Source organism: Dermochelys coriacea, chromosome 5 (assembly GCF_009764565.3).
Source record: "Dermochelys coriacea isolate rDerCor1 chromosome 5, rDerCor1.pri.v4, whole genome shotgun sequence".
Lineage (NCBI taxonomy): Eukaryota > Metazoa > Chordata > Testudines > Dermochelyidae > Dermochelys > Dermochelys coriacea.
Genome location: NC_050072.1, coordinates 50,965,434 through 50,991,307, shown reverse-complemented (window position 1 = coordinate 50,991,307; position 25,874 = coordinate 50,965,434). Strand labels below are relative to the sequence as shown.

The 25,874-nt window shown below is 43.3% G+C and overlaps 1 protein-coding gene across 4 annotated transcripts in view; it reads left to right on the top strand.

The window, feature by feature from the left end:
• Positions 1-21,323, top strand: part of PTCD2 (pentatricopeptide repeat domain 2) — a 37,744-nt gene extending 16,421 nt beyond the window's left edge. For 3 of the 4 annotated variants that reach the window (XM_043514287.1, XM_038402341.2, XM_043514288.1), the window contains 5 exons: positions 1,221-1,312; positions 4,688-4,801; positions 7,069-7,143; positions 13,805-13,918; positions 18,251-21,323. In XM_043514287.1, coding sequence (XP_043370222.1) covers positions 1,221-1,312; positions 4,688-4,801; positions 7,069-7,143; positions 13,805-13,918; positions 18,251-18,475 — 620 coding nt within the window. In that variant the 3' untranslated portion in view covers positions 18,476-21,323. The remainder of the gene's footprint in view (positions 1-1,220; positions 1,313-4,687; positions 4,802-7,068; positions 7,144-13,804; positions 13,919-18,250) is intronic. The other variant, XM_043514286.1, reaches the window with a different exon arrangement.
• The last annotated feature ends 4,551 nt before the right edge of the window (positions 21,324-25,874 follow it).

Sequence of the window (25,874 nt, the reverse complement as noted above, 5' to 3'; positions counted from 1 at the left end):
TTGGCTCTCTGAGCCATATGTGATCACTCTTGGATTTGAAAGCTGCACAGCAGTATGCAACAGCATTTGAAGGGCTCCATAATGTGTACTCATTAAGTACTTGCAGCAGCACTCTAGCCTCCCATTAACAATACTGTACAATTATGGTTGAGGCAAGAGCCTTTTGTTTTAGACTCCTATTTTCCAGGGGCTTAACTTCTCTAAAAATATCTTTTAGACTGAAATTTCTCATGTTTTCCTCCCCTATTTTGTTTTGTTTGTGGGATGGGGAAGTTTGAAGAAAATTTATTCAGGCATTTTTGTGGGCGTTGGAGCATTGTAAGAAAATTGTTCAGAGGCTCTGTTTGTTTGATCTGAAACACATACAGTCAGAGTGTCTCCCCCACAACACTTTTCAGAGTAGCAGCTGTGTTAGTCTGTATTCGCAAAAAGAAAAGGAGTACTTGTGGCACCTTAGAGACGAACAAATTTATTTAAGCATAAGCTTTCGTGAGCTACAGCTCACTGCCATTGTCTTTAAAATCACAATCTCTCCCTATATGAAGACCTGGGAGGCGTCACATGTGGCCTAAAAAGGATTTTCTAACATGAAAATCTAAAGCATAATGTAAAAGAAGGTTGGGACAAATCCTTTTTTTTTTTTTTTTTTGGAATTTGCAGTATACCCAGTAGAATGTCTTGGCATTTGGCAAATCTGATTTCAAATATTGCCAGGTCAGGAAGGCAAGCTACCCTGGAAATGAACAGATTAGAGACTGGATACAGGGCCAGGGTGCAGAGAAGCAGCAGGGAGCTTGTGGAAATTCTGTACAGGGTTAGTGAAGGGAGTTTGGCCATTTTTTTTAAATGGCTACCGCATGATGTCTCTTGGGATCTGAGAGGATGATAGGCAGGCATATGATTTGAGAATCACATTTGTATGAATATTGATGTGACAATAAGACAGGATTTACATACAAATTAATCCAAATCAAGTATTCATCACATCCCTCTTGTAAAGCAACAGTTTAAACCACGTAACATTAATGCAAGGTTTCTGAAAATATGTCATTTATATGTAAAATCTCTTTTTAGACTTCAAAATGTTGCTGCAGATTAAGATCTATGTCAGGCTCATATTGTAATCTTGTGTTTTCAGTGGTAGATGGGTTATGCATTAAGTATAAGAGCCCCAATTAGTGAAGTACTTAACTACTGGATGAATATCTGTTTTTTGGCAGGTGCCGTGGAAGTGCTGGGAGAAATGAGAAAACAACATGTAAAATTCATCAAAGACACCTATTTGCTTGCATTTGCAATATGCTACAAACTGGTAAAATGTTTCATTATTTCCATGAAGAAGTGTTGTGGTATTTTATTTTAATTAGATTTATCTTTAAAATTTCTATTTGATACCCTGCCATTGTTTCTCATCTGCTGCAAACACTTCAGTTGGAAACATAAGTCAATCATAGATGGCTTCTTTGTCAAGTGTACAATAATATATATTGCACATACCACAAAAAAAATGTTAAGTTTGCAAAGTTGAGCATTCATAAGTTAGGAAGTGCCAGAATTAAGATTTATTGTGCAACTGTAATTCATCTCCCGTGTACACATTTATTATGATTCAGTCTGTAATTATATGATTACATACTATTTTTTCCACAGGACTCCTGCCTCATTCAATGGCAGTTCTGCTACTATAACACACTCCAAACTTGGCATTCAGCACTTATTATTTCCTGGAATATCTGCTCCTTGCAGAAATGTTAGTGTATGCTCAAATCATTCACTAATTTTACATCATAGGCAAACATTATCTAGGGACTAGACTGAGGCACCCAAATTGGTGTCACTGATGATCTCTGTTTCTCTCTAAATTTGAACCCAGTTCTGCAAAAATGAAATGTTAAGGATATTAACACAATATTTTTTCTGCTATGTGTGCCACCCTAGAAAAGATTGTCCTCCTTTAGTTATAGCTCTGTAGGAAATCCATACTTAGTTTCCACCATGCTTTTTGGTAATACAGCGACTGGCTTCGGAATAATGACTCCACAGTAAACTCAGTTTCCCAGAATTTTTCAGCTAAATGTAGGAGATATTTTTTTAATTGCACTCAAGAAAAAGAGTTGACCTAAAACACTATCGTGGTAGTGAGTTTTACAGTCAAGCATTCTCAAACTGTGATCTCCAGTGATCTCCATTTTCAGGTGGTCCATGGAGTGCTGGTTGGTCACATGGTGTTGTTATTTGATGGCCTATAGGATGGGAGGTGGAAAGTGCTCAAGAATGGGAGAGGAGATTGTCTACTGTGTAAAAAAACAAGGTGGGGACCTTTGCCTACAGGCAGATTTGAAGCCCAGACCTAATAATTTAAATATAAAAAGTTAATATTTGGGAAGTCATGAGCATCTAAAAACTTGGGATATAATCAAACTGTTTTGTAATCTAAATTATAGAGGTTGCTACCAGGTATCTACTAAGTTACTAATTTATATTAATAATTAATAATAATAAGTTACTAATTTATATAGAGCCAGATCATGGACCAAGGAGTAACCCCCCATTAAAGGGCTTTGATCTTTACTTATACCAGTCCAACATCTCTAAGGCATCCTTAGCCCCTACCTACAGTAGCTGGCATGCAATAGGTTTTGAGGAGTACCAGCAACACATACAGTCCACTGCTTCTACCACCACCACCCCCTGCAACAAATCAACATACGTAATTTTGGGCTAGAGGATCCTGCTGTTCATACCCCTAAAATTCTGATTAATCTCCTTGTATAGTCTGCTGTAGGGAGCTGCTGAAGATTTTGGTTTCATTGCACACACAAGTGTGTAGCATCCTGCAAAGGTTCAGTGGAGATGCTTGGTTTCTATTGCTTTTGGCCCTAGCCGTGCTTTTAGGAGAACCTGGCCCATCCTCACTTATTGAACATAGCTAAAGTAGGATGAACTGAGGAGTGGCTTCAAACTATCACCCAGTTAAAATTTAACAGCAATAATACTTCTGCCATTTCATTAAAGACAAGGTGCCTTTGATAAGGGGAAAGGCCAGGGTAGCCCTTTATGCACTAAAGATGATTGAAAGGAGATTATTTGAAATTTTAGTCTTTCATTGGTTCTGCCACCCATCTCTTTAAGTGGTACATGCTAAAATGATGGCTTGGGGAAAGCATATTCCAGAAGCTCTATAGAAGTGCAAAGTACTATTGTTAATATTGCAATATAGGAAGCTTCAGGAAAGCGATAAGCACACTCTTACAAGGAGAAACTCTCTAAAGTTGACAACCTTAGGATGTAAAATTATGATGCTACTATAAGTAATAGTTATGTGTAATTATAGCTGTATAGATTTATTTTGAATAGCAATACCAGGAACCTGCTCAGAGATTATATATATAGGATTTAAAGATGGGATTGTTGCTCATGGATAAAAAAAGGAATTGTTTAATCTTTGCACAGAAGTGTTTTTAAGGTTAGACAACTGAATATTTCAAGTCATTGTAAGGGATGGCTATCATCTGATTTCAGCAGGTGGTCTTTTCTGCTGCTGCCATGAAAGGCAGTACCTCTCTTACGGAGAACAAAATCTTTAGATAATAAGTCTGTCTGCTAATCATTGGAATAAGTCTCCAAAAACATACTTTAAATAAAATAACAAATGAAGGGTCATTAACAGTAGTGAAGACTATCCATCACTATAATAAAATAACAGCCTTAAACACTGAAAGACCCAAATCATAAAACAGTCAGCGGGTACATCGCAGGTGTAACTCTTGAAGCCGTGGCAACAGAAAGCAGGAACAAATAATAGAAAAAAAAATTGAAGGTGATTAACTAAGCAGAAAATACATGGACAAACAAATTATATGATCCCATTGAAAATAGTGATGTCATATCAATGCGTGCCTTTGGCACATCGATCCGCACAGAAAGGCCCTGATCCTGCTCACTTCAGTGGGACTACTTGTGTGCATAAAGTTAAGTGTGTGTGTGTGTGTGTGAGAGTCTTCGTAGCAGCTAGCCCTAACAGAGTGTATGTTTAAGGCATTAGTGGAACAGCTATGTGATTATTTCCAAGAAATAATGCAAGTTATCCATACTGAAGAACTAGCAAAAATCTAAGCAATATTAGAATTCCTCCTATAGAACCATCTTTCAAAATGTATTCTGTAACAATTCTTTTGGAAACAATGAATTCTCAAGTGCCTGGGTACAGACTTCTCTTAGATTAATGATATCTAGAAAGCATGTGGATTTCCTTTGAGATCCAATGCAGCTCGCAAAGCAATGTAACGATGAAAAGTCCATTTGCTTAGGAGGCATTCTGGTGGTGGGAGGGGAAGTGTCCATAGCACTAAGCACAATGGTTCATGGGGCCGTTTTAGCCCTCCGGGCAGCCCACAATCAGGGCAATGCAAAGGTGGTTTAAAGTCACCTTTGCTCCCACGATCCTGCCTCCTCTTGATTATACCTTTGGTGCTGTCCTTCTCAGGAAGCACAGCACAGAATCTGCCCTGTAGTGTGGTGTAGTTTGGTTCAGGTGTGATGACCATTTGAAAAGATGTTTGTCTTGTTAGTCTTATGACGCATAAATTTTTATATGCAATCTAGCCAATAAAATTCTGAAATCATGTGAAGCATTTGCTGCTTCTCTAAATGGACAATCACAATGTGGATTTAAATGTCTACACAGAACAGCCCAGAATCTTGCAAAATCTGCACAAAGTTACTTGAAGAGGCTCATTTAAAAGGAGATAACATGCCAAGACGAGCATACTGCTTTGCTGTAGCGTTTGCTCTGAAACAGGTACTGGGGTTTTATTTTTATTTAGTCTTTGATTCTGTTGACTTTCTGTGCAATATGGTAGCAAGCAGAAGGAAAAGGAAAAAGAAGGAGGTGTATGTGTCATCCACGGTGATTAGGCCTCTGAAAAAAGAGAATAATATAACTGCCATTTAAAATGTGTGGGAATTTTGAAATCCTAGAATACATATTCAGTCCAGTGCACAGTTATTTCATAGAATCATAGACTTTAAGGTCAAAAGGGACCATTATGATCGTCTAGTCTGACCTTCTGCACAGCACAGGCCACAGAATCTCACCCACTCACTCCTGTAACAAACCTCTAACCTATCTGAGCTATTGAAGTCCTCAGATCGTGGTTCAAAGACTTTGAGGTGCAGAGAATCCTCCAGCAAGTGACCCATGCCCCACACTGCAAAGGAAGCAAACCCCCCCCCCCCCCGGGCCTCTTCCAATCTGCCCTGGAGTAAAATTCCTTCCCGACCCCAAATATGGCGATCAGCTAAACCTTGAGCATGTGGGCAAGACTCACCAGCCAGACACCCAGGAAAGAATTCTCTGTAGTAACTCAGATCCCACCCCATCTAACATCCCATCACAGGCCAATGGGCATATATATCGCCAATAGTTGAAGATCAATTAATTGCCAAAATTAGGCTATCCCATCATATCATCCCTTCCATAAACTTATCAAGCCCTGTTAATGCAAAATCCCAACATAGTATGAATTGAGATGGCTGTTAACAAAAGTAGTGCCCAGAGGCCAAAGGCATAAACGTGGACCCTGTCCTGAAGACGTTGGGGAGGGTGTTAATGATGGCTTAACTCATGACTTCCTTGCTATTGGGGTGTGTGTGTGTGTGAGAGAGAGAGAGAGAACTGTAAGTTAAGTTATGCTCTAGGAAATATTTTGGGGAAGTTCTATAGCCCTTGTTACATGACAGGTCTAGATGATCGCAATGGTCCCTTTTGGTCTTTGAATCAATGAAAAAATTAACAAAGCCCTTTGGTAATAACTAAATACCCATGGAAATAGTAACATAAATACAAAGGCTGCTGTAAATTAGTTGTCTACTAACAGCTTTCGAAACTGAAACAGAATACCACAAAATAGGAACACCACATACAGAGGCAGTGCCAATATCTCTACGCTGCTGTGACAGCATGCTCCAGACCTGACATAGAAGGGACCACCTTCAGGTGTCTGAGGCAGCATAGTCTGGAGGATCGAGGAATTAGAAAATTCTGAGTTCTAATCCCAGTTCTCACAGTAGATTGTTATGCAATCTTGAGCAATTCATTAACCCTCTCTGTGTCACTTTCCCCATGTGTAAAATGGTAATTATGCTTTCTATCTCACCAGAGTGTTCTAAGGACTAATTAGTTGATGTGTGTATAGTGATTTGACTCTGTAAAGTGGTATTTAAATATTCAGTCTCCTTTCTCATTCAATCCTTGGCCCCTGTGGTGCCTCTCTGTGAGCATAGAGACGGAATGATAATATCAACAAGGGTACTTTTATTAGTATCTGTTGTGGTGGTGCTTCTCGTGATGAGGACTTCTTTCCATGGCCTTTAGGTTAAAACCAAAATCTCATTCCATGTATAAGTATGGAGTCTCATTCTTTTGTATTCATAATGCCTTTATTTTGCTCACTAAAATATTTTAAATTCCTGTTTTACAAATGGAATAGCACTCTTGGACATACCTCCATATTCCTGAAGATATGGGGACTGTGACATCATGTTGCATTATGTGCTTAAGAAGCGTATATAGTGATTTGATCACACATCAGTGCTGCCATATAATAATAGTACTGTAACATTGTATTGTATGACAAATTAGCTGATTTATATAGCATAGTAAATGTGCCTGGCTATGTCCACAATGTTAAAGCACTGAACAGTTAAGAGCTTACTTTTCCACCAGTTCAGCAAGGTATTTAAGGAGGTGAAAGTCCTATTGTCTCCAAGCTACACGCCCTTCAGTACCTTGCTGAACTGGGGCCTTAAGTTCTAAAGGCTCAAGATGCTACCATAGAGAGCTTCATGACGAAAGAAACGCTGAGCAGGGTGTGTTTCTTACAGAGTGAACACTACATAGAATGAGTGGGTCTTTTGGAATATTTTGAAAGAGCATGGGTGGGGGTATGTGGATATTTAATTGGGAGGCTGTACAAGCTAGCTGTTTAAGTTTTTGTAATAAAATTAGGTTTTGTACAAGCATAACTCGATATTTGTTCGGTGATTTTTTTTCTTCCTTCCTTCTAGAATGATGTGGTAAAAGCTCGGTCCTTTTATTCTCAGATCATGAACACAGAGAGCAGACTATGCAGTAATCTTAATGTAAGTGTGCTTATTTTGCATGTTCACATAGGCTTAGGCAGCGAAATATACTAAAGGAGTTATGTATACATTTAGATCCTGAGTTTCTACTGTCTCTTGCATCTTGTGTAATCGTAGAGGTGTAGGACTGGAAGGGCCCTTGAGAGGTCATCTAGTCCAGTCCCCTGCACTCAAGGCAGGACTATGTAATACCTATCGATGTCTACGTATGATAGCACTTTTAGTACCTTTAGCTGAAAGAGCTCAGAAGAATCTAGCATGTGTATTTAGGAGTGTAAAAAACATTGGTGATTTTGGGATTGCAGATAGGTCACACATATCTGTGCAAAATGAGCACAGTCTGGATGTAAAATGCCACACCTCTGATTTGGTGTTTATTATTTATTTCTTTATTATTTGTAATACTGTAGCCTATAGGAGCCCTAGTTATGGATCAGGACTCCATTGTGCTAGGCACTATAGTGCTTGGCATGGAGAGTCTCTAAGCTGACAGGAGAGAGCTTAATAACTCCTGCCTCTGAGAGCGGTGGTAGCTATGTCAGTGGAAGAAGCTGTCTGCACCGGCGCTTAGGTCGGTAGAACTTGTGTTGCTCAGGGGTGTGGATCACACTCCTTAGTGAGATAAATTATACCAAAGTAACCTGTAGCATAGGTCTAAGGCCTGGTCTACACTACGAGTTTAGGTCGAATTTAGCAGCGTATCTCAATTTAACCCTGCACCCGTCCACATGACAAAGCCCTTTTTTTTTTTGACTTAAAGGGCTCTTAAAATCAATTTCTTTACTTCACCCCCCGACGAGGGGATTAGCGCTGAAATTGGCCTTGCCGGGTCAAATTTGGGGTACTGTGGATGCAATTTGACGGTATTGGCCTCTGGGAGCTATCCCAGAGTGCTCAGTTGAGAGCACTGTCCGGAGTGGTCACAACTCAGATGCACTGGCCAGGTAGACAGGAAAAGGCCCGCGAACTTTTGAATTTCATTTCCTGTTTGGCCTGTGAGGCGAGCTCACCTGCATGGGTCACCATGCAGAGTTCATCATCACAGGAGACCATGCAGTCCCAGAATTGCCGAAGAGCTCCAGCATGGACTGAACGGAAGGTATGGGATCTGATCGCTGTGTGGGGAGACATATCCGTGCTGGCAGAACTCCGTTCAAAAAGACGAAATGTCAAAATACTTGGAAAAAAAAATGTCCAAGGGCATGAAGGACAGAGGTTATAACAGGGACCCACAGCAGTGCCACGTGAAAATTAAGGAGCTCAGGCAAGCCTACCAAAAAATCAGAGAGGCAAACAGCTGCTCTGGTTCAGAGCCCCAGACATGCCACTTCTATGATGAGCTGAATGCCATTCTAGGAGGTGCAGCCACCACTACCCCAACCCTGTGCTTTGACTCCGTCCAAGGAGTGGCAGGCAACACAGAAGCGGGTTTTGAGGGTGAGGAAGATGATAGCTCACAGCAAGGAAGCGGAGAAACCGGTTTCCCCAACAGCCAGGATCTGTTTCTCATCCTGGACCTGGAGCCAGTACCCCCTGAACCCACCCAAGGCAGGCTCCCAGATCCTGAAGGCAGAGAAGGACCTCTGGTGAGTGTACCTTTGTAAATATTATACATTGTTTAAAAACAAGTGTGTTTAATGATTAATTTGCCCTCGCATTTGCGGCCAGTACTGCTACTGCAAAAGTCTGTTAACGTGTCTGGGGACGGAGCAGAAATCCTCAAGGGACATCTCCATAAAGTTCTCCTGGATGTACTCCCAAAGCCTTTGCAGAAGGTTTCTGGGGAGGGCAGCCTTATTCCGTCTTCCACGGTAGGACACTTTACCACGCCAGGCCAGTAGCACGTAGTCGGGAATCATTGCAGAACAAAGCTTTGCAGCGTTTGGTCCCAGTGTTTGCTGGCATTCAGACAACATCCGTTCTTTATCTCTCTATGGTACCCTCAGGAGAGTGATATCATTCATGGTCACCTGGTTCAAATAGGGTAGTTTTAGTAAGCGGACATTCAGAGGTGCCCGTTCCTGCTGGGCTGTTTGCCTGTGGCTGCACAGAAATCTTCCCCGCTGTTAGCCATGCAGTGGGGGGGAGGGGTGAAGCCATCATCCCAGAGAATTGGGTGTGTGTGTGGGGGGGGGTTAGTTGGGTTTCTGCTGCATGTGAACCCGGAAACCGCAGCCCATCCTTTTAAATTGCCAACCCATTTTTAATGGGCAACCCAACGGCTGTTTGGTATGGGAAATGAGGGCGCTGCTGTTTGAAGCCATTCCCACATGTTATGAAGGTTAAAGAAGCCAGAAGACTGTGGCTTACCATGGCTGCCTGCAAGCCGAATTCTGCTGCTCGGCCCTGCGTGAGTAATCTCTCACATCAAACCGGCATACCCTCAATAAGAGGCAAAATGTGACCTTGTAACAAAAGCACATGTGCTATGTAATGTTAACAGCAAGGTTTACCGTGAAAGAGTGTACCCATTGTTCTATAAAATATGCCTTTTTAACTACCACTCTCCCTTCTTTTTTCCCTCCACCAGCTGGATATGTTTCTCCTTCCCAGAGGCTAGTGAAGATTAGAAGACAAAGAAAACGCACTTGAGATGAAATGTTCTCTGACTTCATGCTGTCCTCCCACATTGACAGAGCACAGTAAAATATGTGGAGGCAGACAATCTCAGAGTGAAGGAAAACACAATATGACCGGGAGGAGAGGTGGCGGGCTGAAGATGGTAAGTGGCGTCAGCTTGCTGATAGGCAGGAGTCAATGCTCAGGCTGCTGGAGGATCAAACTCATATGCTCTAGCATATGGTTGAGCTGCAGGAAAGGCAGCAGGAGAACAGACCGCTGCTACAGTCCCTCTGTAACCAACCGCCCTTCTCCCCAAGTTCCATACCCTCCTCACCCAGATGCCCAAGAACGCGGTGGGGGGGGGGCCTATGGCCACCCAGCCACTCCACCCCAGAGGATTGCCCAAGCAGCAGGAGGCTGGCATTCAATAAGTTTTAAAGTGCTGTGTGACCTTGTCCTTCCCTCCTCCACCACCCCATGGGGTGCTTCCCTCCTCCACCACCCCTCCCGGGCTACCTTGGCAGTTATCCCCCTATTTGTGTGATTGAATAAATAAAGAATGCATGAATGTGAAGCAACAATGACTTTATTGCCTCTGCAAGCGGTGATCGAAGGGGGGAGGGTAGGGTGCTTAGCTTACCGGAAAGTAGAGTGAAACCAGGGTGGGGGGTGTTTCCATCAAGGAGAAACAAACAGAACTTTCACACCGTAGCCTGGCCATTCCTGAAACTGGTTTTCAAAGCTTCTCTGTTGTGCACTGCGCCCTCCTGTACTCTTCTAACCACCCTGGTGTCTGGCTGCGCGTAATCAGCGGCCAGGCGATTTGCCTCAACCTCCCACCCCGCCATAAACATCTCCCCCTTACTCTCACAGATATTGTGGAGTGCACAGCAAGCAGTAATAACAATGGGAATATTGGTTTTGCTGAGGTCTAACCGAGTCAGTAAACTGCGCCAGCGCGCTTTTAAACGCTCAAATGCACATTCTACCACCATTCTGCACTTGCTCAGCCTATAGTTGAACAGCTCCTGACTACTGTCCAGGCTGCCCGTGTATGGCTTCATGAGCCATGACATTAAGGCGTAGGCTGGGTCCCCAAGGATAACTATAGGCATTTCAACATTCCCAACAGTAATTTTCTGGTCTGGAAAGTAAGTTCCTTGCTGCAGCTTTTGAAACAGACCGGAGTTCCTGAAGATGCAAAAAGAAAAGGAGTACTTGTGGCACCTTAGAGACACAAATTTATTTGAGTATAAGCTTTCGTGAGCTACAGCTCACTTCATCGGATGCATTCCGGTGAAGTGAGCTGTAGCTCATGAAAGCTTATGCTCAAATAAATTTGTTAGTCTCTAAGGTGCCGCAAGTACTCTTTTCTTTTTGCGAATACAGACTAACACGGCTGCTACTCTGAAACCTGAAGATGCAAGCGTCATGTACCTTTCCCGGCCATCCCACGTTGATGGTGGTGATATGTTTGTGATCCACCAGTGCTTGTAGTACCATTGAGAAGTTTTATGTACTCTTGCGGTTTATGTACTCGCTGCCTTGGTGCTCCAGTGCCAAGATAGGGATATGGGTTCTGTCTATGGCCCCACCACAATTAGGGAATCCCATTGTAGCAAAGCCATCCACTATGACCTGCACATTTCCCAGAGTCACTACTCTTGATATCAACAGCTCAGTGATAGCGTTGGCTACTTGGATCACAGCGGCCCCCACGGTAGATTTGCCCACTCCAAATTGATTCCCGACTGACTGGTAGCTATCTGGTGTTGCAGGCTTCCACAGGGCTATTGCCACTCGCGTCTCAACTGTGAGGGCTGCTCTCATCTTGGTATTCTTGCTCTTCAGGGCAGGGGAAAGCAAGTCACAAAGTTCCATGAAAGTGCCCTTATGCATGCGAAAGTTTCGCAGCCACTGGGAATCGTCTCAGACCTGCAACACTGTGCCGTCCCACCTGCTTGTTTTCAGGCCCAGAATCGGTATTCCATGCCATGAACCTGCCCAATTGATACCATGATGTGCACATTGCAGGGGCCCGTACTTTGTGAGAAATCTATGTCCATGTCCTCATCACTCTCGTCGCCACACTGCAGTTGCCTCCTCCTCACCTGGTTTCGCTTTTCTTGCAGGTTATAGTCCTGCATATCCTGCTGGATAATATGCACGGTGTTTATAGTGCTCATGATTGCCACAGTGATCTGAGTGAGCTCCATGTTCCCAGTGCTATGGCATCTGCACTGAAAAAAGGCGCAAAACGATTGTCTGCCGTTGCTCTGATGGAGGGAGGGGCAACTGACAACATGGCTTACAGCACTGGCTTACAGGGAAGTAAAATCAACAAAGGGGGTGACTTTGCATCAAGGAGAAATAGAATAGCCCCCTCAAGGATAGAACTCAAAACCCTGGGTTTAGCAGGCCGTTGATTTCACAGCGGGGAGGGAGGAGAAAATTAATACAAAACAAATCTGGTCTATTTCTTGTTTTGATCCACTTCATCTATCTTTATACATCTTGCTGGCAGAAGACGGTGCAGTATGACTGCTGGCCATTGTCGGCTCCTGGCTGCTCATTAAAAGACAGTGCAGTAGGACTACCGGCAGGACTGAATCGCCATGAGACAAAATTTAAAAGGGTAATGACCTGGCTGAGTCACTCCCGTGTTTGCCCAGGCGCCCCTGACCTCACCAAGGTTGGTTAAAAGAGCATCCTGAAGTACGTCGACGATGCCTACCAGTCATGCTGCACTGTCTGCTGCCAAATGGCAATGAGCGGCTGCTGTGTAGCAATGCAGTATCACGTCTGCCAACACTCAAGAAACATATGGTGACGGTGAGCTGAGCAGGCTCCATGCTTGCCATGGTATGGCGTCTGGTCGGGTAACCCAGGAAAAAAGGCGCGAAACTATTGTCTGCTGTTGCTTTCACGGAGGGAGGGAGGGAAGGGGGGCCTGACAATATGTACCCAGAACCACCTGCAACAATGTTTTTGCCCCATCAGGCATTTGGATTTCTACCCAGAATTTAAATGGGTGACGGAGACTGTGGGAACTGTGGGATAGCTACCACAGTGCAATGCTGTGGAAGTCGACGGTTGCCTTGGTACTGTGGACGCACTCCGCCGACTAAATGCCAGATAAATGCACTAAGACCATTTGTGTGGGGACATGCACAATCGACTGTATAAAAACGCTTTCTACAAAACCGACTTCTACAAATTCGACCTAATTTTGTAGTGTAGACATAGGCTAAGAGAAAGACAACACTGTTTTACTTACTTTGCCTTTGCATTGTTCAAGTGTGAATGATTACACAAGGTGCAAGACAGTGGAGAAGAATCTGGTTTTTAGTACCTTGTAAGTATTTTAATGATGCAATGGGCTGCTCCAAAAATGGACTCAGCTATTTCTGTCATGGTCACTTTTAAAAATAAGTCACATTCTGGATTATTACAAAAATAATTCGTTTTTATTGAATATTTGTAGTAACAGAGAGGGGCTGCATGACCTAGTTTGGTGAGGGTACAGCTGGGACCCAATTCTCATTCAGCTATTGCTTTTACTCTGGGCCCTTGGGCAAGTTACTTTAATCATGCTGTTTTCTCCCCTTTAAAACCACAGTTTTAAAACACCACCATTTAGACAGGCAAAAACTCTTAAGTAAACTTTACAGCTAGCCCTGCCCAGTTCCACCCAAGCCCTGCCTCGGATCTGTGCACATGTACATGCAGTGAATCTTTCGTTAGCTGCACTTTTTACCAGCTTAATGAGGAAAATCCTTTGTATGTGATTTTCAGAAGTTAATAAGTCAGTAAAATCAAAACCAGTTTCCTCCAGAGCAACAAACACAGCTGTCTGTGAAGACCATTGTCTCCATGACATGGTTCACCTTCCAAGGCCCAATTGTTACACTGTAAAGGTTCTTCTGGTTAAGTCCTCCCACCATGATTGGTAGAGGATCAATAGAGCATTTAAAAATTTAAACCTTTACAGTTAGCTTGTATTTAGTCCTGTCATCCTTGCCAGTGTCCTCCTTTTAACACATTTAAAGCATGCTTTTTGGTGGTGTGTATGATTTTCTATTTTTTCCTTTTTAAAAAGATTCTTGTACAGGCCAAGTCTGGGGCATTAGAAGACCTTATGCAGACATTGGAGGCAGCGTTGGATACAGGTACTTCACAATTGGTGAAAAGAGCTGAGTTTTCTGAGCAAGTGGTGAGTACTCCATACTTTGGTTAATTAAAAATTATGGAATCATTAACACTGAAGGTGAGACCTATTAGGTGATCATCTAATCCAGGGGTCAGCAACCTTTTAGAAGTAGTGTGCCGAGTTTTCATTTATTCATTTTAATTTAAGGTTTCGCGTGCCAATAATACATTTTAACGTTTTTTAGAAGGTCTCTCTGTAAGCCTCTATATTATATAACTAAACTATTGTCATATGTAAACAAGGTTTTCAAAATGTTTAAGAAGCTTCATTTAAAATTAAATTAAAATGCTGATCTTACGCCGCCGGCTTGCTCAGCCTGCTACCGGCCTGAGGTTCCGTTCACCTAGGCCAGCAGCGGGCTGAGCAGGGCCTGAGGCCGGGACCCTGGCTGGCAAGGGGCCAGCAGCCAAAACCCCAGACCGGCAGAGGGCTGAGCAGCTCAGCCTGCTGCTAGTCTGCGGTTCCATTCACTGGCTCCTGCCAGCCAGGGTCCTGGCTGCCGGCCCTGCTCAGCTCCACTGCCGGTCTGGGGTCCCAGTCCTGTCCACATAGAGTAGGTACCTACCTTCTCACTGGTTCTAGCCATTCTCTTACCCTCTTTGCACTGAGATGAGGGTGGGAGAGCGCTGAGAACAGGGCTGGGGGTGAAGGAGCAGCTTGGGATGCAGGGTCTGGCCAGGACCTAGATGAGGGAGGGGGCTCAGGGTTGGGGCAGGAGGTTTGGGCGTGGAGTGCTTACCTGGGCAGCTCCCATTTGGTGTGAAGGGTGCAGGTGGGAACGTTGGGAGGGAGGGTGTGCAGGAGTTCCTGTTTGGTGCTCAGGGTGGGGATGGGGATGTGCGGGGTGCAAGAGTCAGGGCATGGGGTGTGGGGGGGCTGGGTGTGTGTGGGGGGTGCAGGAGTCAGGGCAGGGACTGGGGTGTGTGTGAGGAGGATGCCGGAGTCAGGGCTGGGGTTGTGGGGGGTTGCAGGGGTCAGGGCATGAGGCTGGGTGTGTGTGTGAGGAGGGTTCAGGGGTGAGGGCAGAGGGCTGGGGGTGTGTGTGAGGAGGGTTCAGGGGTGAGGGCAGAGGGCTGGGGGTGTGTGTGAGGAGGGTTCAGGGCAGAGGGCTGGGGGTGTGTGGGAGGTGCAGGGGTCAGGGCAGAGGGCTGGGGGTGTGGGTTGGGGTCTTGGGGGTGCTCCCAGCCCCCTGCCCTGAGCGGCTCATGGCAGGGGGCTGGAGGGGATATGCCCTGATTCCACCCCATTCCCAAGGTCCCTGGAGCAGAGAGCTTGCTGCGGCTCCGGTTTTCCCTTTCCCCCTCCATAGCAAGGGCGGTCAGCTGATTGGCCGCAGGGAGGGAGAGAAGGAGGGGCAGGAACCCAGCACGCTGGGGGAAGAGGCAGGGGGAGGGGGAAGCTTGTCTGCCCTGCGAGGAGAGAGCAGTGGGCAGGGGGTGAAGAAGAGCATGCCAGGCCAGGCAGGGCAGGATTTTTAATGGCATGCTGCTGTCTGCCGGGGTCCCCAGCAGACAGCAGCGTGCCATTAAAAATTGGCTCGCGTGCTGTCTTTTTGGCACGCGTGCCATAGGTTGCCGATCCCTGATCTAGTCGATTCCTTTCCCCTGGTAGAGCAGGTTTTCTTTTCCTCCAACATGTTTTCTAGTGCTTTGGCTTATTTAAGTAATTATTTTAGCATAGTTTGCAGATATTGAACAAAATAAGTGAAAGAACAAACATTACTTCAAAAACCTCATTATTATCATCATCAATGCTGTTCATTTATCTAGTTTATCATCCGTTCTCTATTATACTTATTGTATTTAATGTTCTAGATAGCTTCAGGTACCTTAACTCGATAAGTGAATAAACTTGATCACTTTTCTGTTTCTCTTCAAACATAACAACAGTTCTGTTGAATAGGAATGGGGAGGAAGAATGAACCTGTTTAAAAACAGGACTAGACATCATGAGACCTGTCTTATATTCATGGCTCTGGCAAAACCTTCCTTTGTGACCTTAAGCTACTAACTTGTTCTTCCTGGGTAAAATTTTCAAAGTGCCTAAATAACTTAGGAGCCTACATTTCATTTTCAGAAGTGACTTAGGCCCAGATCCACAAAGCAACTTAGGCATTGTGATGCGCAGCGTCACAGTGCTGAAGTTTTAGGCTCCTCCAAACTCATAAGAACAACACTGTGGTCCACAAAGCCTGAGTTAGGCACCTATGCGCCCCATACAATGAATGGGGCAGAGATAGACTCCTTAGAATACGATGCACAAAAGCCAGCATGCTAGGCAGGGAGCTACCAAAGTTAGCCAGTGAGAGATGGCAATGAGAAAGGTGTGTGCTACGCCCCGCCCCTCTCAAGGAGATAAGCACCTAAGTCTGAGCTGCAGGGAAGCACCTGTCTTTGCTGGCGATCTACAAATTGGGGGAGATAGGTGTTCCTCCGCCCAACTCGAATGCAGGGCCTGATCAGGTAGGCATGCTCAGAGGCCACCTGACTCAACACAAAACAGCCAGAGGAAGAGGCTCTCTTACAACCTTTATCCCAGTGGTTAGGGATGGGGGAGACCACTGGTTTAAGTCCCCCCCCTTCCCCTGAGTGTGGGGGAGCAGGGATTTGAACAGGGACTGGCCACCTCTGAAATGGGTTACCTAACCATGGGACTATAGGATATTCGCATGGGTCTCCTTCAGTCTGTCCTATTGAAGTTGTTTCTCTTTAATTGAATAATTAAATATTAATTGGGCCAAAGAAAAAGTGAGACTCACTCTATAGTCCAGTGGTTAGGGCACTCACCTGAGAGGTGACAGATCCCAGTTCCCTTCTCAGCAGGCAGAGGGCGAGAAGGGGAGACACACATCCCGGATGAGTACCCATAACCTTTCACCCAGTGGTTAAAGGAAGCTGCTTCTCTCTCCCCTCTGCCCGTTGACTGTTTTGGGGGGAGTTAGGCAGCCTCTGAGCACACCTGCTGGTTCAGACCCCACATGTGAGTTGGGCAGAGGAATGCCTATCTTCCCCTGGCTTATGGATCCCTGTGGAGCTGAGGATGCCTAGAGCAAGGCAGCAGTGTGCATGCCCAGAGACAGAACCTAGGTGCCTAGGGAACTTCTTACTGCCAAAACATAGATATCTATAGGGTCAGGTGGCAGTCAACTGGGGGTTTTATGGATCGCAGTAGCACCTAAAACCAGGACTTAGATGCCTAAGTACTTTTGTGGATTCAGGCCTTACTAGCCTAAGTCTTGTTTAACATCAGTGGAACTTAGTGACCTGTCATGTAAGTGTACACCCGTGTCTTACCTTCCCCATCAGGATGTTGTGAGGCTTACTACTGTTTGTAAAGTATTTTGAGATTTCCTATAGAAAAAGTATTATCATTTCATTACTATATTAATCAATAGGCAGAATATGTTCAAGGAGAACGCTGAACTAGCTGGGTTTGGCAGCACGGCTTTTCCTTTTTCTGCAAATGTTTAGCAGCGTGTTGAACTTGTTCACTTTTGAACACATTTACTGACTGAGCTATTGTCAGAATACAAAAATACCTGCTTAAACACTTCTCTGTAGGATCAATGGGGTGATCGAGAAAGATTATCATGTAATATATGTATCTTTTAAACTACTACAAACAATAAGATACATAAAATAAGGTTTTTAAAAAGCAGCATCCTGGTTTTGTAATTTAATTGTTTTCATGATCAAACCTCAACTCCCATGGGTTTTTTCCCCTCTATTTTCTTTACCAGGTTACAAATGTTTTGTTTTTTAAATAAAAGATTATAAACTTGTCAAAGACCAAACACAAATCTTACCCCTTTCCTGTGCAGAGTGCATTATTCATCAAATCCATATACAGTAGATTTTCTTCTGAGTTCATCTCTTTGTACAGATTTCATGGTGTACAGAACTTTTGAGCATTATAGCAGCCGGATTTTTATTGATGGCATTGTAAGTGTAACATGCTAGATTATGTTCATTAAATTATAGTGTTGATCTGGGAAACAGATTCCAGGATACAATTATACCACTTGGGTTTAAAGAAGAAATAATTGTGTTTTTTACAGTCTGTACTAGGACTGAAAAGAATACTTGGATACTTTACAGAAGCTCTTAATCTAATAAACTCTCGTTCATTGGTTTTCAACACATGGTCAGTGGTATGTTGTCTTGTAACGTACTGTTTAACAATCTCTTCTTGCAGAAGGTTAGGCTAACCTGGCGCCTCACTGTCACCACATTTTTTTTTTTATTGAATGGTTATTTGTGTTGCCTGGAAGGCAGTGATTAAATGAGATTTTTATTTGCCGGACTGTTACAATGTGCCATTATCTCGTCTTCAAAGCTTGCTACCGTCAGGGAAGAGTTGGAGGAAAACTCTGTTTTTCGTGCCGGCTTAGAAGATATCTGTGCCAAGCTGCAAGCAAGAGGACAGGTAACCAAGCTGACTCTGGATGACATGCTGTGCCAGACTCCTTATGGAAAGAAGCGCCATATGCAGTTATTAAAGCAAGAGCAAGTGAGCCGTCGGACTTTCAGACCACTTAAATCTGCTCTGTTAGCTGAGTAGTTCTCTATTTGACAGAAAATTATACTAACAATAACATCACTTTAAAAAATGTGTGAATAAGACATCTCTTCTTCCCCTATCCTGCAGACAGATGTTTTAAGCCATTTGTTTGAAACAAATGTTGTGTTTTCTGACTGCTAGCCCTGCACGCCCAACCAGGGATCTGAGAGTCAAGCAGAGTTCTTTCCTTCTTGTGTAGTCCCCCCGGTAATAAAAGTTACGAGTCCAAGTTATGATCTTGGTGATCTATGTATCTCTATTGCTTTTGGTTGGTTTGGACATGTTGAAACAATTGGCCCTATAAGTGGAAGTTAGTAAATAATCCAATAGACATACAAGAAAGAACAGAATCCAACTCAGTCTCCTCTGTGGTGACTTTGCAGAAGTAGCAGGAGTAAAAGCTTAGGCCCTGATCCTTCAATAAAATCCACATTGGCAGACCCCTGCACCTATATGTAGCCTCACTATAGTCAGTAGGGCTATATGCAGAAACAGGACTCTTCCCATGCAGGATCAGAGGCATAGTCATTCACGTGAGCCAGTATGACTCTGAAAACATGTGGGGCACAAGTTGTATAAAACTGGCATTGTCTTATTCAACCAATCACTTCTTGGTGCAGAATTCCACTCGCAGCTCTGGCACTACAACACATTTTATAGCTGACACACATCACTCTATCAACTTGTCTTTTGTTCACTAAGTCTCCTTCTGCTTTGTCCCCTTAGTATTGTCATCGTTAGTTACTATGGAAACAGTGTCATGGGTATGGGCTTGGTTTTGTGACCTCCACAATTGCAGCATAAAGGATTTACCTAATCATTTGAAGTTCAGACCATGATTTGAGAAATGTAGGAATCTGCGTGCTGGTTTCATGACCACATGCATGTAGTCAAGATAAAATACAACACACACACATTTGTGTTGGTATTTACGGTTGGTTCTGGAAGACTTGTTTTGATGTGCAACATGTTTAACTTTTTGTTAGATGTGTAATTCATTGGCTTACTGATTCAGGACAACTTTCTTCTTATCCTCAGTTGGGAATTTTCTCATTAGTTCTAACTCAATATGGACACTAAAGAAGCTTAGAATGTTGTCTTTTGAAATGCAGATTCATACAATATTTGTAAATGTATTTGATAAAGACTGCGTTTCAATGCAGTAATGGCTAAACATTAATTGAAGTTAGACTGAAAGGAGCAGAGTATTGTATATGCACTCAGAAGGATGCATTTGACATTTAGGAGAAAAATAGCTTAATGTAAAATACACTTTTATGTATAATGAAAAATAGTACGACTTGTCTTTGTTATATTACTAATATCTCTTCAGTTTTGCTAGATTACTTTTGCTAAATCTCCAAATGTATGTTTAGTACAAAAATGTGTGCTCCTTTTATGGCTGCTGTTCCTAGGTATGTATTTCAGTATTCTGCAAATCAGCTTTCCTCATTGGCCGGGCCGCTCTTTCGTGTTTCAAACCAATCCAAGCCACTGTCCTGTCTGCGACTTGGAAGGTTATTTTTAATGTTATTTTGTGCCAAAATGGTGCTAAAGTCCACCATCAGCATAGGTCGTGGCTGACTAATCCTCCACCTTTGCTCTTCTTTGGTCTTGCCAGAGTGGAGGATAAAGCCAACAGGGCATGGTTAGTCACCAGCTTCCATCTGCCCAGCCAAGTGTTTCTGTCAGTCTCTCTCTCCCACCCTCCATTCCCGTTGTATTGATTGGGATGGAGGTGAATACCATGACAATAGCATGAGGGGCATTTCTCCACTCTGGTTGTTCCCATCACTCTATTGAACATGGAGGTATGAACATAGAGGTAAGAGATATGAACATAGAGGTAAGAGAAATGAGGACCAGAGGGAGGTCCTCTCTCTGAACCAGGTTACACTCCCTTATCCTCAGGGGCGGGAGGGAAAAACTGTGACTATGGTAATTGAATCTGGTACTCTTTTGATAGTAATTTGTAAATGAAGCAAAAATGCGATGATCTCACCGGGGTGGAATATGGTAAATGAGAATGTATAAAATGGGAAGCATGTGTTTCATAGGAGGGGAGGTGGAAATTCTCTTTTTCAGATTACTAGGCCTAGAACAAAGCAAGAATGAAAAAATGTTGAGACTAACTCTTGCTGGTACTTTAAAACACATGTACTTTACCTGTTAGCTATCTCTTATAAATAAAATCAAACATACATCAGTCTATTAGATTAATAATCTCCTAGCAGTAGAGGCTCTTTTTTCCCCCTTAAGTACGCTATTAGTCTGTAATAAGTATTGATAGTGTTTTTGAAAGGTTTGAAAATCATGGAAAGAAACTTATAATGCAAAAACGAGAGAGTCAGTCTTTGAGAAAAGCTCTCCTAGAACTGCTACATACCACATCGGCAGCACCACACCCTTCCAAGAAACTGAGGGAAGTGTGGACCTCATAAACATGAGCTGGTGTAATTCAGCACTGTAATAAAATTATAAGGCTTGATGGTGGCCCCAAATTGTGTGGTATAAAGAATAAATAACGCCTTAGTGGGAACTAAAGGAGGCAGCCAAATACAAATAGTAAGTTCAGAGAAGAAAAAAAAATAAAGGTAGCTAAAATTCAGAATAAGTTGATACTTGCCAAGATGTTTACTGTAATGTTTCTATAACAGTCTTAAACTGGAAACATATTCATAGGAAGATAAGAGTACAAGCAAACTCTATGGTTATGTTCTTATGCTTTGTTACATTCATGCACAGTTATGTTTAAATTAAATGTAGTCAAGTTCTAAGCAAGTTGCCAGTGGTCTCACAAATTGTGCATGTCCTGGAGTTGTGATAAAAAAATCTCAGTGTATTATAATGTTGTCTTTTAATTTAGGGCTCAGCCAAGCAAAGTGCTGACCGCTCTGACTCTGATTCAGCTGCATGCTTAACCACATGCTTATTATAAGTATGTGAGTAATCTGACTGAATGTGTGCCATGTAAGCCATCGGTGAAACTACTCATGTTTAAAACTAAGCACACGCTTAAGCGCTTTGCTGGATTGGAGTCAGAAGGCTTGGAATCCTGGGTAATCAAGCCTTTCACAGGTACAATGTACCCATCTATTATACAATACACTGTACAATATTGCATCCAGACACAACAACAAAATACCATACAAATTAAAAATAATTAGAATAAAAAAATGTGTGAAGACAAACTATAAAAACAAAGAGAAACCAGTGTCACAAAACTCAACTGGTAGAGTTATCTTTCTTGACAGATGACTGCGAAAGAAAAGAAATATTCTATTTCAAAGTAATAAATAATCTGATGACATTTCCTTATGTTTATCTTTATTGTGTTGTTCACACAATAGATAAATGATGGATCATGCAGCTTTAACAGTTGATAGTCTGATGGCTCTATCACGCATTATGTATTTTTATTTTTAAAACAAACTAAAATCCTTTCGCTGCACAGTATAGTCTGAAAGAAGAAAATCTGTATGCTCCTGTCTTCCACTAGCTGCTTATGTGACACAGCATGCAACAGAGGGCGCTCCAGCTCATGCCTCCTAGCAATATAAAAATCTGATTAAAAGTGGGTATTTTTAATTAATGAGATTACATGTAAAACAATGACAAAATGAAGTGTTTGACCTCTAGCAACCAAAGCCTGCTTAAACAATCTGAAATAGGAAATTGGGGTTTTAATTGATAGTGATTTTTTGTTTGTTTGTTTGGCATAGACTCAAAACCCAGACATCCATGGCATTTAGTTGGAAAATTGCCTCAATAAATTTACTAAAGCAAAATAATCTCTGACATTACTTCACGACAGAAGGTGTTTAAAGCATTCTGAATGGCATGCATGAGAAGGTATCTACCCATAATCAAAGAAGAGGGAATGATATATAATGTTTTCATTAGGAGTTGCAGAAAATTTCCAAATGTTTTATTGCAAATCATCAAATTTTGAAAAGTGTTTTTTAGGCTCAGCACCATCTTGATGACTAAAGTGGTACCTCTTGAGGTTATACAAGGGATTAATATTCATATACTTTTCACAGTAAAATAAGATGTGCACCTGTGATGCCTTCTAAAGATTTTTCTTTTTACTGTCACTCTGTACATTCTGTCATTTCCTCTTGGTTTAATATCTTTTTAGTGCATTTTCCCTCTCCCAACAAGTAATTTGAGAGAGTATTTTAGGATTCCCCCCACTTTATTTTCCTTCCCAACAAAACACTCATTTGTCATGTTATTGGTAGGAGAGAAGGACTCTTCCCAGGCCTCAAAAAATAAGTCTTGATTCTGTTTTACACAAGGTCATAACTAGTTTAAGTAACTTTAACCTTCATTAGATCTTTGTAGTGTTGCTTAAGGTAGGCATGGAATATAATACATATGACTAGTGCCATCCTCTTTTATTTTATTTTTATTTTATTTAACGAAAGCTGGGAGCTCCAGGATCTGGTAATCAGGTGAATCTAAGAGCTGAAACATTAAGAAAACACCAGTTCTTTGAGATGGTGTCAGCATTGCTCCACTGTAGATGTGCATGCTAATTTTTGAATACCAGTATCTGTTGGGGCCATGCTCCTCCTGTGCTAGAGTATAAAACAGAGGTTCTCAAACTGTGGTCCATGGACCATTAGAGGTCCGAGAGCTCCATTCAGGAGGTCCGCGGATAGTTTCCGCTAAGGTGCGCAACTGGGCGGCTGCACATGAGACAATGAAGGGCCACCCACCTAATTAGTGGAGCTGTGCAGGCGTGGCTCCACTAATTAGGTGCCTGGATCCTGGAGAAGGATAGGTGAGGTGGTGGCCTCAGAAGGAATGAGGGGCAGTGGGGTTAGAAGAGGGGGTAGGGGGAATTTGGGACCAGCAGGGCTGCGGCAGCTCCAGGGTTGCGGCAGCTCCAGGGCTGTGGCTGCCGGGGAGAGATGGCCCTCCTTCCCAGCCTCAACTCTGGTTGCTGTGGTATGGGAGAGAGGGAGAGACCCCCCCCCTTCTCAGCCCCAGCTCAGGGGCTGCCGCGGCGGGGGAGAGACGGCACATCCATCACATTAGAAAGGTAAGACTACTGATATTAAAATTGAGTTGTGTGCTTTTATTTGTAGAACAAAAAAAGTTGTTTTTTTTATATATAGCGCTTTTATCCAAAATGCTTTAAAATAGTTGGCTAACGGGACAAACAACATTTGGAAAGATCATTAAGTGGTCTTCCAAGACCCTCAGCAATTTTCAAGTGGTCCGCAGGAAAAAAAAATTGAGAACCACTGTTTTAAAGGATGGAGCAGCTGTGACCCTCCTTCAGTTTCCTCTTACTATCCAGGATAGCAAGATGTAACCTGGCCAAAGTCCAACTTGCTTTTCTTTGAGCTTCAAACTCAGCTTTTAGACTAGTTGGCTTAATCCTTCACCCTCACCTTTGTTAATTTTCTTTATTTGGACATCCCAAAACATAAAAAGATATCCCCCCTATATACTGCATAATACAATGGGGCAAGGCACTTTGCACGGATTCTAATCCTTCAGGGTCTAAGCTGTTTCAGAGTTGCAAAGGATTCGTTCCCCTGGTCAATAGGCATAGCCAATATCTCTTGAAGGAGAGTATGTCCCAGATAAGTGTTCAGTGTGTAAATCTTTCTCACTGAGGACTCGCAAGCTAAGAGAATGGTTTAATAAAAAAAGGGATGAAGTATTCCACTCCCTGAAGAACTCAAAAGGACCACTCTAAGATCACCGAGGATACATCATTAACGCCCTTCAGGAAGTCCTCCAAATATCGGCCCCAACAAAAACAGAAGGCTCACCCATGCTCTTGGGGCACATAGCCAGAGCATCCATTGTAGAAACAACCTCAATACTTGAGGAGTTATCTGTCAACTGCCTCCTTTATCACCCACCCCACCTCCGCATCCAGACAAATGGGCATGTTGGGAGCAAGACTGGAACCAATCAGGAGCTAGTCTTCAGGAGCTGCCTTGTCTTGTTCCCTCAAACAAATGGATGTTGGAGATAATTGCTGACAACCTTCCACACATACTTCCTCGTGGCTGGACTTTACAAAAACTAGACAAGCCATTTACAAAACACACTTTGCTTCTCTACAAAAGAAAAAGGACACTAAGCTATCTAAACTACTATATGCCCCAAGGGGCCACAACAATGGTTCCCGTAACCCACCCAGCAATATTGTTAATCTATCCAACTATACTCTTAGCCCAGCAGAAGAATCTGTCCTATCTCGGGGCCTCTCCTTTTGCCCCTCCACCCCCACGAACATGATACAGTTCTGTGGTGACCTAGAATCCTATTTTTGACGTCTCCGACTCAAGGAATATTTCCAACACACCTCTGACCAACATATTAACCCACAGAGACCTTCCTGCCAACACTACAAAAAGAAGGATTCTGGGTGGACTCCTCCTGAAGGTCGAAACAGCAGCCTGGATTTCTACATAGACTGTTTCCGCCGACGTGCACGAGCTGAAATTGTGGAAAAGCAGCATCGCTTACCCCATAACCTCAGCCATGCAGAACACAGTGCCATCCACAGCCTCAGAAACAACTCTGACATCATAATCAAAAAGGCTGACAAAGGAGGTGCTGTCGTCATCATGAATAGGTCGGAGTATGAACAAGAGGCTACTAGGCAGCTCTCCAACACCACTTTCTACAAGCCATTACCCTCTGATCCCACTGAGAGTTACCAAAAGAAACTACAGCATTTGCTCAAGAAACTCCCTGAAAAGGCACAAGAACAAATCCGCACAGACACACCCCTGGAGCCCCGTCCTGGGGTATTCTATCTGCTACCCAAGATCCGTAAACCTGGAAATCCTGGACGCCCCATCATCTCAGGCATTGGCACCCTGACAGCAGGATTGTCTGGCTATGTAGACTCCCTCCTCAGGCCCTTCGTTACCAGCACTCCCAGCTATCTTCGAGACACCACTGACTTCCTGAGGAAACTACAGTCCATTGGTGATCTTCCTAAAAACACCATCCTAGCCACTATGGATGCAGAAGCCCTCTACACCAACATTCCACACAAAGATGGACTACAAGCCGTCAGGAACAGTATCCCCGATACTGTCACGGCTAACCTGGTGGCTGAACTTTTGTGACTTTGTCCTGACCCATAACTATTTCACATTTGGTGACAGTGTATACCTTCAAATCAGCGGCACTGCGATGGGTACCCGCATGGCCCCACAGTATGCCAACATTTTTATGGCTGACTTAGAACAACGCTTCCTCAGCTCTCGTCCCCTAATGCCCCTACTCTACTTGCGCTACATTGATGACATCTTCATCATCTGGACCCATGGAAAAGAAGCTCTTGAGGAATTCCACCATGATTTCAACAATTTCCATCCCACCATCAACCTCAGCCTGGACCAGTCCTCACAAGAGA